This window comes from Balaenoptera acutorostrata, chromosome 3 (genome assembly GCF_949987535.1).
Source record: "Balaenoptera acutorostrata chromosome 3, mBalAcu1.1, whole genome shotgun sequence".
NCBI classification, from domain to species: Eukaryota; Metazoa; Chordata; class Mammalia; order Artiodactyla; family Balaenopteridae; genus Balaenoptera; species Balaenoptera acutorostrata.
In genome coordinates this window covers 103195719-103208268 of record NC_080066.1, presented here as the reverse complement: position 1 = coordinate 103208268, position 12550 = coordinate 103195719, and the positions used below count along the sequence as shown (strand labels likewise).

Genomic DNA, 12550 nt, shown 5'->3' with positions numbered 1-12550 from the left:
GCCTGAGCTTCTCCCCCTAACGGTCAGCAGGCCCCCTCATGTCACAGACGTTAGATGAGGGGACAGATAAATACCTTCAGCTTCCCAAGTTCAAACTGAAACAAAGAGGTGCTGGTAGGCTGCAGGAAGACCGCTGGAAACACTTTGGTATTGGGCTCCACCTGGAAACCAAAACAAATCCAGATGTTTGCCCAGAATTATAAAATCATAGGGGGGCTAAGTCATGGGTGTTTCAGTCAACACCCTCACTCTAACTCAAGCTGAAAGAGGGCAGTTAACTGGCTGCTCATTGGCACTGCTCAGAAATTCCCAGAGACCCGGTGCCTAAGCGTAGCTACTGTCACTGCTCCCACCTTCCACACGCCCTTCCTCTCTCCACGCGGGGCTGAACGATCTCACGTCCTTTCAGTTCCTCTCTCGGGTAACCGAAGCCAGCAGCTTTCTGCAGTGCTCAGGAGGACAGTCGCAGGTGGGAGCAACGCACCGGCCACCGAAGCCACCGAAGGCAGTGCCTGCTCTGGTCACAGAACAAGCTGAGGCGCTGGCTCTTCACAGAGCACGGAGACCACCCCCCCCAGGCCCACAGCGAGCACCACCATCCATCGCTCCCACCCTGGAAGGTGCCAAGGGAGGGTGGTGCGGTGGCTTCAGTATTCTTTCTCAAGGCACATGGGCGTCGGTCAGGCAAAGCCGGGGGACCTACAGCAGAGCGTCGCAACCTCAGCCCTACTGATAAATGTCTCCAGAGTTGCCAGATGTCCCTGAAGGGAAAAGAGGCCTCACTCGAGAGCCCGCTTTGCAGGCAGGGACCACGCGGCGCTTCCCTGGAATTACATGAAGAGGCTGCACCTGGAGCCTCTCTCCTCCCTCAAAACCGCTCCCTCTCACTTGGTTCCTCTGGACTTCTCTCCACCCCTTCCTCACTCTCCATGATTGTAGTTCTTACATTAGATGGTGCAGGATTCACCAACTGCCTTTTAGCTGCCACTGAGATGAGGCATGCGGATTTATTTATTTATGACATCTGGGGCTCCACTTATCCCTTGCTCACTTTGATGTCGGGCTTTTGATCAGACTCGGAGGACCACGGAAGAAGAAATGGAACTTTAATTCCACCAACTAAAGTCCTTTGCCTTTAAGCAAAACTTGCGACTCTCCCGACCCGTCACATTAGGGGCTGCTGGGTATTGGGAACATACCCTAAAAGTGCCCCTCAATGAGTCACCCCCTTGTACAATCCCCTCTCCTAGAACCTGTGCCTTGTTTCCAGCAAACAGAATATGGCAAAAAGCGACTGTCATGCCCTTGATTGGGTTACACTATAGAAGACTCCATCTCAACAGATGGGAGAGGAAGATGGTCCAGATAGCCTCGGAGAAGTAAACTGCCATGTTGTCAGAGGGCCATGTGACAGGAGTTCCAGGGGGTCTCATGGGGCTGAGAGTGGTTGGCCCCTGGCTTCAGCCAGCAAGAAATAGAGCCCTAGTTCTACAAACGTAAGCAAATGAATTCTGCCAACAACCATGTGAGCTCAGAAAGGGACCCCGAGCTCCAGAAAAGAATGCAGCCTGGCTGACACCTTGATTGCAGCCTTGTGTGACGCTGACCAGAGGACCCAGCTAAGCTGTGCCCTGACTCCTGACCCCTGGACACTGTGGGACAATAAATGAGTGCCTTTAAGTCACTGAGTTTGTGGTAATTTGTTATCAGGCAATAGAACATGAATAGAGCAGTTTTCCTTTCTGCCAGGATATTGGTTACGGGCTTCTTGTAAATAATGAACTTCCTCAATGCATTTAGACATAAAAATTATAAACACACATTTTTATGGCTGGAAGTGACTTAAAAGATTGTCTGGTCCAGTGCTATCATCTGCTCACGATGAGGAGGCCAGACTGGTTAGACCCCAGGCGTGCACCCAGCACATGTCATTTGAACACACGGTAGTGGGCTTACGTTTCAGATAAAACGTTTGCTTTTACCTGATGCTTCAGGTACCCATGGACGATATGAAGGGATGATGCCAGTAAAACCAACGGGTAGGGAGGGGGCTGCTAGAACTGCCTAGGCGATGTCTGAAATAAGCTTTGGTAAGGACATTCAACAATTATTTAGTGCCTATCACATACCTTCTTTGTGCCAGGATCTGGGTTTATGGGTGAGAGACACATATGGGAAATTCTGATTTGATGCTGTGTGACTTTGGCCACAAGGCAAGAGTCATCTCTGGTCTGGCGCCAGATTTCTCAAATACCCAATAACATCTAGAACAATGTGTGTCCCTCAAGTCATGGCAACTTGAAGCAAGCAGAGGTCTGGCAGCTGAGAAAACTTCACCTGGACCAGCCAGGTGAAGAGAGAGAGAAATGCACTCAGCCAGAGGTTTTCTTTGCTGAGCTAAATTGTACCAGTATAGGGAGCGACAGGCTGAAGAGGGTGGTACGTTTTTAGGTCCCTCAGGAATGGTCCCTGCAAACTTCATAAACTACCCAGTCAAATGCCAGGGCCCTCCTCAAACCTCCTTGCAGAGAGGAGGTCCTTGAAAGCATCTAGGATGGGTGCCCTGGGATGGGTTTATTTCTACCGTGCAGAGTACACTCCCACCATGATGAACAATGGAAATGTCTCTTCAATCACTAAAATAACAAGAACACACAAGGGTGAGCTCCTGATGGGTGTACCTAAGGAGAGAAACTGCAACAGGTGGTGTGGTAAGTGGAATACTAGACGGCCCTCCTGACCCCTGGGGTTAGTCCCCTGATCGTGTATGTCACAGGGCAAAAGGGTTTCTGCAGATGTTAGTAAGGCTACTGACCAGCTGGCCTTAAGATAGACAGAATATCCTTGTGGGCCTAATCCAATTGCACGAGCCCTTAAAAAAAAGCAGGTGTTTTCTCCTGCTGGGGGCAGAAGAGAAAATCAGAGAGAGTCTTGAAGCACGAGAAGAACCACACGTGCCCTTGTTGGCTTTGAAGATGGAAGGGGCCACGTGAGAGGGAATGTGGGCGCCTCTGGAAGCAGACAGGGGTTGGCCAGCAAGAAAATGGGGACTTTGGAACCTCAGCCTACAACCACAACTGGACCCTGCCGACAACGTGAATGAGCTCGCAGGGGATTCTACCCAGAGCCTCAGGACAGAGCTAGCTCATTCCAGCCGACACCTTGATTTTTGGCCTTGGGAGAACCTGGGCAGAGAGCCCAGTCAAATCTACAGAACTATGAAATGATAAATGGATGCTGTGTTAAGCTGCTAATTCTGTGGTAACTTTTTAGGCAGCAATTAAAAAACTAGTGGCTTCCCAGCCGAGTTGGTCAGTTTGATAATAAATACTTAGCAAGCACTCACTAGGTACCAGGTACCGTCTCATGCGTTAGGGGATGCAGCAGTGAACCTGAGAGATGGCCTCTCCCCTCAAGGAGCTTACATTCTGGAAGGGGAGGCTGCATTCTAATGGAATAAGCAGTGAGCCCAGATTTGAGGCTGCCACAAAGTGCCATGGACTTTCTTCCCTTTGTGTTTAAGGTACCTTTTATCACTGGCTGCTATGTTTTGTCTTTGCAATGACAGACACTCTACTTCGAATCACGTGTGAAGGTCAGGGCATAGGAACTAGCCTGAACTGAACGGTAACCCCTCTGGTAAATCTGAATCTGACGGCTGGCTCTGCTCTCAGAGCAGTGTGGCTGGAGTGGCAGTAACTGAGGAGTATCTCTTGAACACACATTTTTATTTCTCATTTCTCCCATGATTATATTAAGTGAGACAGAAAAAGCTTTTCAAATTGCGCAGCAGTATTTAACGGGGAGGTCTAGAAACACTGTTTGAGAGAATCCTCCACTCATTATTTTGCTTACTGGTCCTCTCTCTGAATGGAAAGCCAGTATATAAATATTGCTGCCCTGCTCCTCTTGAGATAATTGAAAAATGAAAATGGCTACAGCTGCAGAATAACAATTATCCCACTGCTGGGAGCCCAGACGCATGGCTGGACACGTTACTGTCTCACGGGAATGAGCAGGGGGCTGGGTGGGGATGAGCCCCCCGAGGGTCCCTGCTCAGAGTCCTGACCTCCTCCCCAACCCCACCTCAGGGTGGGAGTGGGTTTGGACCCCTGAGCAGAGTCATCGGGATTTATACGCATGGAGTCATGCCAGGCATCCTGGGGTGCAGGTGCCAACACGCAGCTCAGACAGCGGACCAGCCCAGTGTCATCCAGGAACTACTGTGAAAGATGGGGTACAAATGTGTTCTCCCCTTTGTTGTAACATCTTCTCACCATCATGGGCTCTTTCCTGAAGCAGGCAAGTCCCTGCTGCTGCAAATGCCATGGGCTATTTATTTATTTATTTAGGGACCTTAAAAGTGATTAGATGCTTTGGAGCTCTCTGTAGCTCAGGGAGGACCCTTCAGTCAAACTCATTTCAAAAGTTAATGGGAAAAAGCTAATGGATTCTGAAGGACGGCAGTAACGTATATAAGCCTCCTCTCGGTACTGGTGGGGAGGGGAAGGAACGTGGAATCATGAGAAAGTACCGGAAGAATACCTTACTTTCTGCTTCAAAGCCTGGTTTTGCAGAGGCCTCTTTCTGGGAGCGGCTGGTGGGGTCCCAGCTGCTGGGTGGTAGTGATGATTCCACTTCTTCCCAGGAGGAAGAGGAGGTGTGCAGGGGGCTACCCACTGCAGGAGGTCCTGGAGAGGACCGCCACACCAGCAGGCCGTCCCTGGCCCCCAGGAAGGGTCCTGCCCATCTGATTTTGGTCACCTAACATTTCAGACACTTGCTGCCAAGGGGCTTTTCAGCCCAGAGGCTGTAACCTGGGGCTGATTCTGGAATCTGGGGTTTTAGCCATTTACACAGGAGCCGGAGGCTTTTAATCCGCTGTAGTTGGCTAAGCTTCCCTGGACACTGCCTACCATTGCCCTGGTCAGAACTCTTCAGGAGCTCCACATTTCTTCCTAATACCTCCCTACCTTTCCAAATTTGTTACTATGAACCATAACCCATTCTATTCTGTCCATCGTTCCTCAGACATACACTATGCCCCCATCTCCATTACGCTTCTGTGCCATTCTTTCAATCTAGAACACTCCTCTCTCTCCACCTGGATGAATTCTTTGCTTCAAAATCAAGATTTCTCTGTAATAAACCTTCTCTTCATCACTCTCAATGGAATCAGCCTCTCCCTTCTCTGAACTCGGATAACACTCTATCCACACGTACATGAGGCTCTCCATTCTACCCTTGGAGTGTCAAGAAGGTTTAATACAGAAATTTGACTTCCTAACTTAGCCTGTCTCATAGTATGCTCTGTAGAACTCTAGGCTTATAGAATATTACTAATTGTTTAAAAAAAAAAAAAAGCTCTTCTTGGTTAAATAATATGAGAAATGCTTGGCTAGGTTTCTTTCTGAAGCATTTCTTAAACTTTTCCTGTACTAACACTCACTGCGAAACTTCCAAAGGAGGATATCATTTGTGGCATTTCCCAAGCTTACTTGGCCATCAAAGATGAAGCTTAAAGGAGATTAGGCTTCTTGTGGTTAATGACGGGTAAACCTACGTGGGTATAATTAATGGCTTCCCCAAGTAGTTCTGTCGAAGTTCATAGTCAACGAAAGAGGAAAATAAATTATTTATGTAAATGCATTTTAAAGCACCCTGTAAAGAAGCCATAGTGAATGAGAATAACCTTTTATTGCAAAGGGAATACTCCCTGGCAAATCAGTTTTTACAGGTCTATATTTTGAGCACAGAAGTTTCTTAAAGTGAGGAGTATCTCTGTTGACCTTTTAAACTTTGCATCTTATATAGTGTAGGTAACATGAAAGTTGCACAAGAAATACTGATGGAACCAACGAATAACCTTTTAGAGCCCATCACCAAGGAAAAGCCTTCTTATCTTCTAGAAGGATGACCAGCATTTCTGATCAACCAATAAATGAGATCTTTCCCTCTCTGAACAAAAGGAAGTCACTTTACTCTTGTTTGTCTCCCTAGATGGCACTGGACCACATGGGTACATCAACTCCATGTGCGGAGAAGACCGAGGAGCCGTGCCCTGAGCACCAGGCTGGAGATGCTGCCGTCATGGCCCCACGAGCCACCCCTACCTGGTAGCAGGTGCCGAGTTCCCTCCCGTTGGCCGAGAAGGACAACATGCCCATTGCCAGATCCACGAGGCAGCCGATCTCTAGGTCCACGTTGCTGCGACTTGCTCTTTGGGACGTGGCCACGATGTCCCCACCCCAGACCATGTAGCAGTTGCTGCGCTTCACACTAGGAGCCAGAGAGAGGAAAAGGCACAGAATCTGGACTGGGGCAGTTTGGAATCAAGACTCAGGATTGAAATGCCCCCCAAAGCTCCCAATGAAGCTTTCCAATCAGCTGCGAATAATTTTTTTTTTCTTAAATGAATTCACTCAGTTTAGGAATGTGGCACCTCTATCTGCTTCAAACAGCAGAGCGTTCAGGCAACTTGCTTCCTGGCTCATCGTCAATTCATGTTTCTGAAACAGATAATGGGGACGGTAGTATTCCCACCTTAGAAGTGGGAGATAAAGGTGCAGAGAGGATGACTACCACAGGTGGACTTAGAGAGGAATTTGGTATAAGAGGCAGGAACGAAAACTCTGTGTCCTGAGTTCCATTTCAGTGCCAGGGCAAAAGGCCGTGTGACACTTGAGAACTTCAGGCCCACGTTCCCTAGGATGGCAGGCCTGGGCCCCAGGAAGATTTGCAAAGTAGATAAAGTTAGTCTCTGATGGCCTCTCACCTCCTGATCTGTACTACCCCCCACTCCCAGCTCCCTGGAGCCCTGCCCCCTGCACTCTTCACCACCTACCAACCTGGGTCCCTTTCTCAGCTAGCTGGCTACCACCCCCCAGAAAGAAAACTCCACCATAGGCATTTAGCTTTAAAAGCCAACTGTAATAACCACAAAGCCTTTAAACTCCAAAGCCTGGGTTTTTAATGGTAAGATTTCAAACCCTAGGTGGGCTTTGGAGAAGTGGTGTGTGGCCCCCCAGAGCCCCTCACGATGGCTGCGGGCAAGAGGCAGCTGGTATGTCTCCTCCTAAGCCCAGTCCTAGTGTGGCTCATCTGAGGGACCCGGTTGCTTAAAGTAACACCAAGCGATTTGTCTCAGGCTAAAGGAGAGAGTGACTCTATACGGGATGCTAGAGCAGCCCCTTTAAACTTCCTAAGGCCAATCTGATCTGGCCTTGGAAAGCGAAGAGTTTGATTAGAACTCTCCCAGGTTTTTTCCGGTTCTAGAAGTCCATCACTTTCCCAGACAACTAGAAATCCCGTGTGTAAGCATCCCTTCACCTCCTCCCCTCCACTCTCCTCCGCAGCACCAGTCAGGCTGGTTTCTCAGAGTGAATGCTCTCGGGCAGCGCCAGTGCAAATTGCTCCTTCCAAAGAGTTATAGCCATTGCTAGATTTCCATTAAGGTTAAACTGTGGCGATGTCATTACTTCTTTTCAGTGATTCAAGTACGAAGTACACTAATGACTACAGAATTCAATTAATAAGGTACAGAAGCCGCAAGAGTGTGAAGTGCCACACTTTGGTCATATTTCAAAGGGTCTAAGTTTGAAATGCCTGAACACATCCGAAAATCGATCCTGTGTTTACTTCTTATTACACAAGACAAAGAACCAAGAGTTACTGAGCACCTACTATCTACTGGGTCTTAAGCTAGGTGCCGATGTGTCAGTTAATTTTCACCATGAATGTGGTCACCGAGGCTCAGATAAATAAAATAATCAGTCTGGCATGGCAGAGCGAGCAAACTGGAGCAACAGACCCAACTGGGGTGAGACTGTGTGCTTTTTGTTCTTTTGGCTGAAGAGCAAAGTCTGGAGTGGTCAACTGCTTTCACATACTTTCCTTTTAACCAAACCGGATGTTGCATCTGGTTATAGCATCTACTCTGGGTCTCATAACACGATGGACATTCAGTGACGGTAATAAGAGGGCTGTTTATTGAGTACTTGAGTTCAGGCACTGCTGTAGGCTCTTATCTGTGTATCATCTCACTTAATCCTCATAACACTCTGTGAGATTAGAACTGTTATTCTCATTTTATAAATAAGGAAATTTAGACCCAGGGAGGTTAAGTAACAGGTCCAAAGTCACACCTCTAGTACGTACTGGAACCCAGTTTAAAGCGGAGGCAGTTTGCTTCCAAAGTCTGTACTCTTAACCACCCACCAACAATGGTCCTCCCAGAAAACAGCAATTGCGCCCGACCTCTGGCCATTGGCCTTTTTGATGAGCAAGTAGTATCTGAAGAGTACTGACTGCAAAACATTCCTGACTTTGTAGGGATAAAGTTGTCATGAGAAACAACTTATTACATTTCTATACAAGCCTGCCATCTGGGCAAGGACTCTAGTAAATCTCACTTAGGTGGAAATAAGGCATGGTCTGCTGGTTCATTTCTGGGGCATCACTGGCTAAAGATCCTTCCTTGGTGGTAGTACCAACGGACCCGTGGGAGGGTATGGGTGTGCCTAAAACATATTTTCCTTGAAGATCCCTAATTTCTATTCAGTGGTTATTATTTATAAATTTGCCATGTCTCTTTTATGTTCTTTATGCTTTCAGCCACTACAAACTTTTGGGATGAGAAGCTCTGAGTTGATCAGTTGCTGTGTGATGTGGTACATCTTCTTATTTTCTGCAGTTGGCTTCCCTCAAGCACCCAGGGATTTTTCTCTGTCTTGTTCTGATGTTGTAGAAATTGGGGCTTGCCTAGAAATCACGGAGTCTGAGAGGAAGCCCAGGCTTCCCGACTGTCCATCTGTATCTCCCATCCCTGGGTCATGTTTTATACACGTGATGAAATTGCCCTTTATTTTGGCTAATAACACTTTTCCCACCATAGTCCTCCCCTCCCCCACCCCATTTACTTAAGGATTTTAAGCCTGTGCTTCATTTTCCCTTTGTAATAGAGGCTGATGTTTCCTTCTTTGGGGTGTGAGGGGGAAGGGAAAAAGGCTGCTGGGGGAGGGCCAACCCTGCCCCTCAGGAGTCCTCTTACCTTTCGTGGACCCGGCCTCTTTCGTCCCCCAGAGTAACAGTCACGGTACAGTTTTTATTCAAGTCAAACTTTTCACTGTACAAATGATAGTCGGGAGTCACCCATCCGACCCAGACGCAGGAAGGGTCCTGTCCAGCAAAGATGCGAATTGCGTAGTAGCACTGCTGGGGAGAGACCACAGGGGGGCGTGAGTGACCCCCCCCCCGCCCCTGTTGTGGGGAGCGGGCTCAAGAGGCAGAAATTATGCAGCAGCCCCCCTTGATTCCCTTTTCTTAAAAAGCACACACTGTTCTGGGGGTGTACTGCACTACACTCTGGACTGGGGGAAGAGTTGATGAGAGAATCTGGCTTCCTTATTTTTTCCTTTTCTGTTGTGCTTTAGCCTAAAAAAATCAGGCATCTAATATACCACCCTCTGCCCAGAAGATGCTGCTGCCGAGACCAGGGGCAGCCACTCAGAATGGTCAGCACAGAACCCTAACCCTCTTCTGGGTACCAGGGCTGCTAGGGAGAGCCAGGCACATCTTTGCTCTCAGAGAGAAGAGCGATGAAATTGCCCTGGGGGCCGGGGGGTTAGCGAACTCAGGCTACACTTTCCAATTCTGCAGGAAGTCTAAGTTTTTTTAAGTCTTGAGAAAGATGCTACAAAAGAAAAAGCCCACAATGTGGCCAAATGTGCTTTGTGTGGTCATCAGACTCAATGACAGGCAGGGCTGAAAAATTACAGCCATTCTTGGTGGGCATTGTAACAACTTGTGAATTGTATCACTATGTTATCATAACAACTAAAGCACTGAGGTAAGTGACTGCTTCATCATTTTCTTTATGAAACTGAGCACATTTATTCTTTTTTTCTATTTTGCTTCTATTTTATTTTTTTAAAAATTTTATTGGAGTACAGTTGCTTTACAATATTGTGTTAGTTTCTACTGTACAGCAAAGTGAACCAGCTATACATATACACATATCCCCTCTTTTTTGGATTTCCTTCCCATTTAGGTCACCACAGAGCACTGAGTTCCCTGAGTAGAGTTCCCTGAGCTATACAGTAGGTTCTCATTAGTTATCTATTTTATACATAGTATCAGTAGTGCAAATGAAGTCCTTTTATGTGTAGTCTGTCCTACTTTTTGATTGGAAAAGGGTCAGCCAGACACACCTGTGCTGGCATCTTGGCACTGGCAGCTATGAATCATGTGACCTTGGACAAGTCATTTGTCCTCTCTGTGCCTCAGAGCGCATGATATTGTTCATCTCCTGGGGTTGCAGTGGAACTTAAGAGGGAAGGTGATACAATGTGCTCCGTGTAGTGCCCTGCACATAGTAAGTGTGTGACATGCCGCTGCAAGAATCATACTCTTGATAGTTAACCTACGAACGTGGGGTTGCAGGATAACGTTATAGAAGGGGTGACATGCATTTCTCCCAAAGGAATTTGTGTGTGTGTGTGTGTGTGTGTGTGTGTGTGTGTGTTGGTCAGGTGCTAAAGAAGGATGAGAGAAAGAAAGAAATTCAGAAGCATTGCTTTCTGACTACTGTCTAGCCTGAAGAAAAAGAACCAAAAGCAGCCTCCATCTTCTGGGCTAGCTCCCTGCTCCTTTTTCTCATTTGACTGCTTTCAACATTATTCCTGGCACTGCTCAGAGAGACGGGAGAATTGATTCATAGCAGTTTACATAAAAGAGCAAACAAAAGGATTACATTAAGAGTCCCCCCCCTTTCTCCCCCAACTGATGTTCATTTCAATCAGAAAGGCAGTGCTGAGTCCCTGGTGGCAAATAGGCACCAATCACACAATGATGCCCAATTAGATGCTCCAGGTAGAGTTCTGTTTTGCACCGAATAACTGTTTTTCTTTCCCCCACTTGAGAAATGCCATAGATATGTTCTGGAAGCATCAAGAAGGATATTAAAAGACAGAATAATTGGCAATTAAAGAGGATCTCTAGACAGACCTTTGCTGTAGGGGGCATATTACCAGGCACAGCAAAGAATCAAATAATTAAAACCATAATTGAGCACATTTACTTACTGTTGTTGTATGAGAGAGTATTTCTTGCATCTGTTTCCTGGGGGGAAGAAATCCATGTTTTAGTTCTTCAGGTCTATAGAGAAGCCCACAAGTCTGACAGGCAACTGATCTACCTTTAATGACGAAGGCAGGTTTAAGAAGCTGGCTCTTTCCTATACATGAGTGAGCCTGACTGGTCCTGGGACTTGTTCATTTGCAACCTGACACCACCAGGCAGGGCTGTGACTTCCAACTCTTGTCTCTCAGCCCAGGTGTAAGTTAGAGCTAGGGGGAGGTTGGGAGACGCTAATAATGTAGGCAGGGATACCTTGGAATACATTATCCTGTTCTCTTAAGCAGCTTTGCTTGTTTAAAGCTTGGTAGATAGTAAAACTCTAGAGGAAACCCGGACCAGATATACATCAACAATAAAAAATAGACATTAAAGGGAAGAAAGATAGCAAGGAATATATTCCTTATCAGGAAGGAGGAAGTCACATTACTCATGAGTCACACAGCTGCTGGGTTGGACACTGGCCATAGTTATGCAAAGAAGGCGGTATTTGCCTACAGAAGCTTCTAATTTCACACGAAGGCAACAACAATTGAACCCTCTCATGCACTTACATTCTTTTTACTCCAAAAGCATACGAACTACAGGTTGCAAGGAGGCTAGGGACTCAGACAGCTTGGGAAGAGCAGAAACTTGTTCACTGGATGTGACCCAGTTAAGCTTGATTGGTCCCCTAATTATACACTGCACACACACACATGTGCACGGGCATGCACTTGTGTGCACACCCATCCTCATTTCTTTCTGACTGAAAGCAGAGGGAACCCTCCTCACAGGGCTCTAGGTGTGCCGAGGTAGAGTGAGCAGGAGACAGACAGAAAGCCGACTTTGCAACAGACACGCTGAGCACCTCTGAGAGCTGGAGGCGCCTCCCTCACCTTTTCTGGAAAGCGTCACTGTCCAGACACGGGCTGTGACTGAAGGAGGAGTGGCACTCGACCGGCATGCTCAGGCGGCAGTAGATCATGCTGGCACTGCTGTTCTGTGTGCCGAACGTCTTGTGGATCACCTTGAGGCACGGAGGGCTGTCCACGGTGCCGTCGATCCTCACGACCTGGAAATGCCGTGGTCCTCACCTGACACAGCCTGACTCTGACCCACCCCTCCTCCCCTCACTGACTACTTACTTACATCAAGGCTTTATGCGAACTACTAAGGTTGTCATGAGTGATAACGAACCATTACACTCATCCTTACGTGGACCGTGCCCTATAAAATATCACAGATCTGCCTCTGGCTGGGGAAGTGAGGGATCTAAATTAGGGATCTAAAAATGCTCACTGGGTTTTCTGCAAGGTCAAGGATGCCAGGCAGGGGGGTAATGCAGTGTTGTATTCGCTGATGCTGACCTTTTAGGAAGGTGACAAGTGGCTGAAGGAGAAAATCTTTCCAGAGGTTTTCCCTGTCAGTGGGCATG

The 12550-nt window shown here is 47.5% G+C and overlaps 1 protein-coding gene across 1 annotated transcript in view; it reads right to left on the bottom strand.

The window, feature by feature from the left end:
* Positions 1–12550, bottom strand: part of RYR3 (ryanodine receptor 3) — a 572028-nt gene that overhangs the window by 187722 nt on the left and 371756 nt on the right. The window contains exons 29-33 of the mRNA XM_057542134.1: positions 12012–12187; positions 11082–11118; positions 9050–9213; positions 6114–6279; positions 75–161 (exon numbers count right to left, since the gene is read on the bottom strand). Coding sequence (XP_057398117.1) covers positions 75–161; positions 6114–6279; positions 9050–9213; positions 11082–11118; positions 12012–12187 — 630 coding nt within the window. The remainder of the gene's footprint in view (positions 1–74; positions 162–6113; positions 6280–9049; positions 9214–11081; positions 11119–12011; positions 12188–12550) is intronic.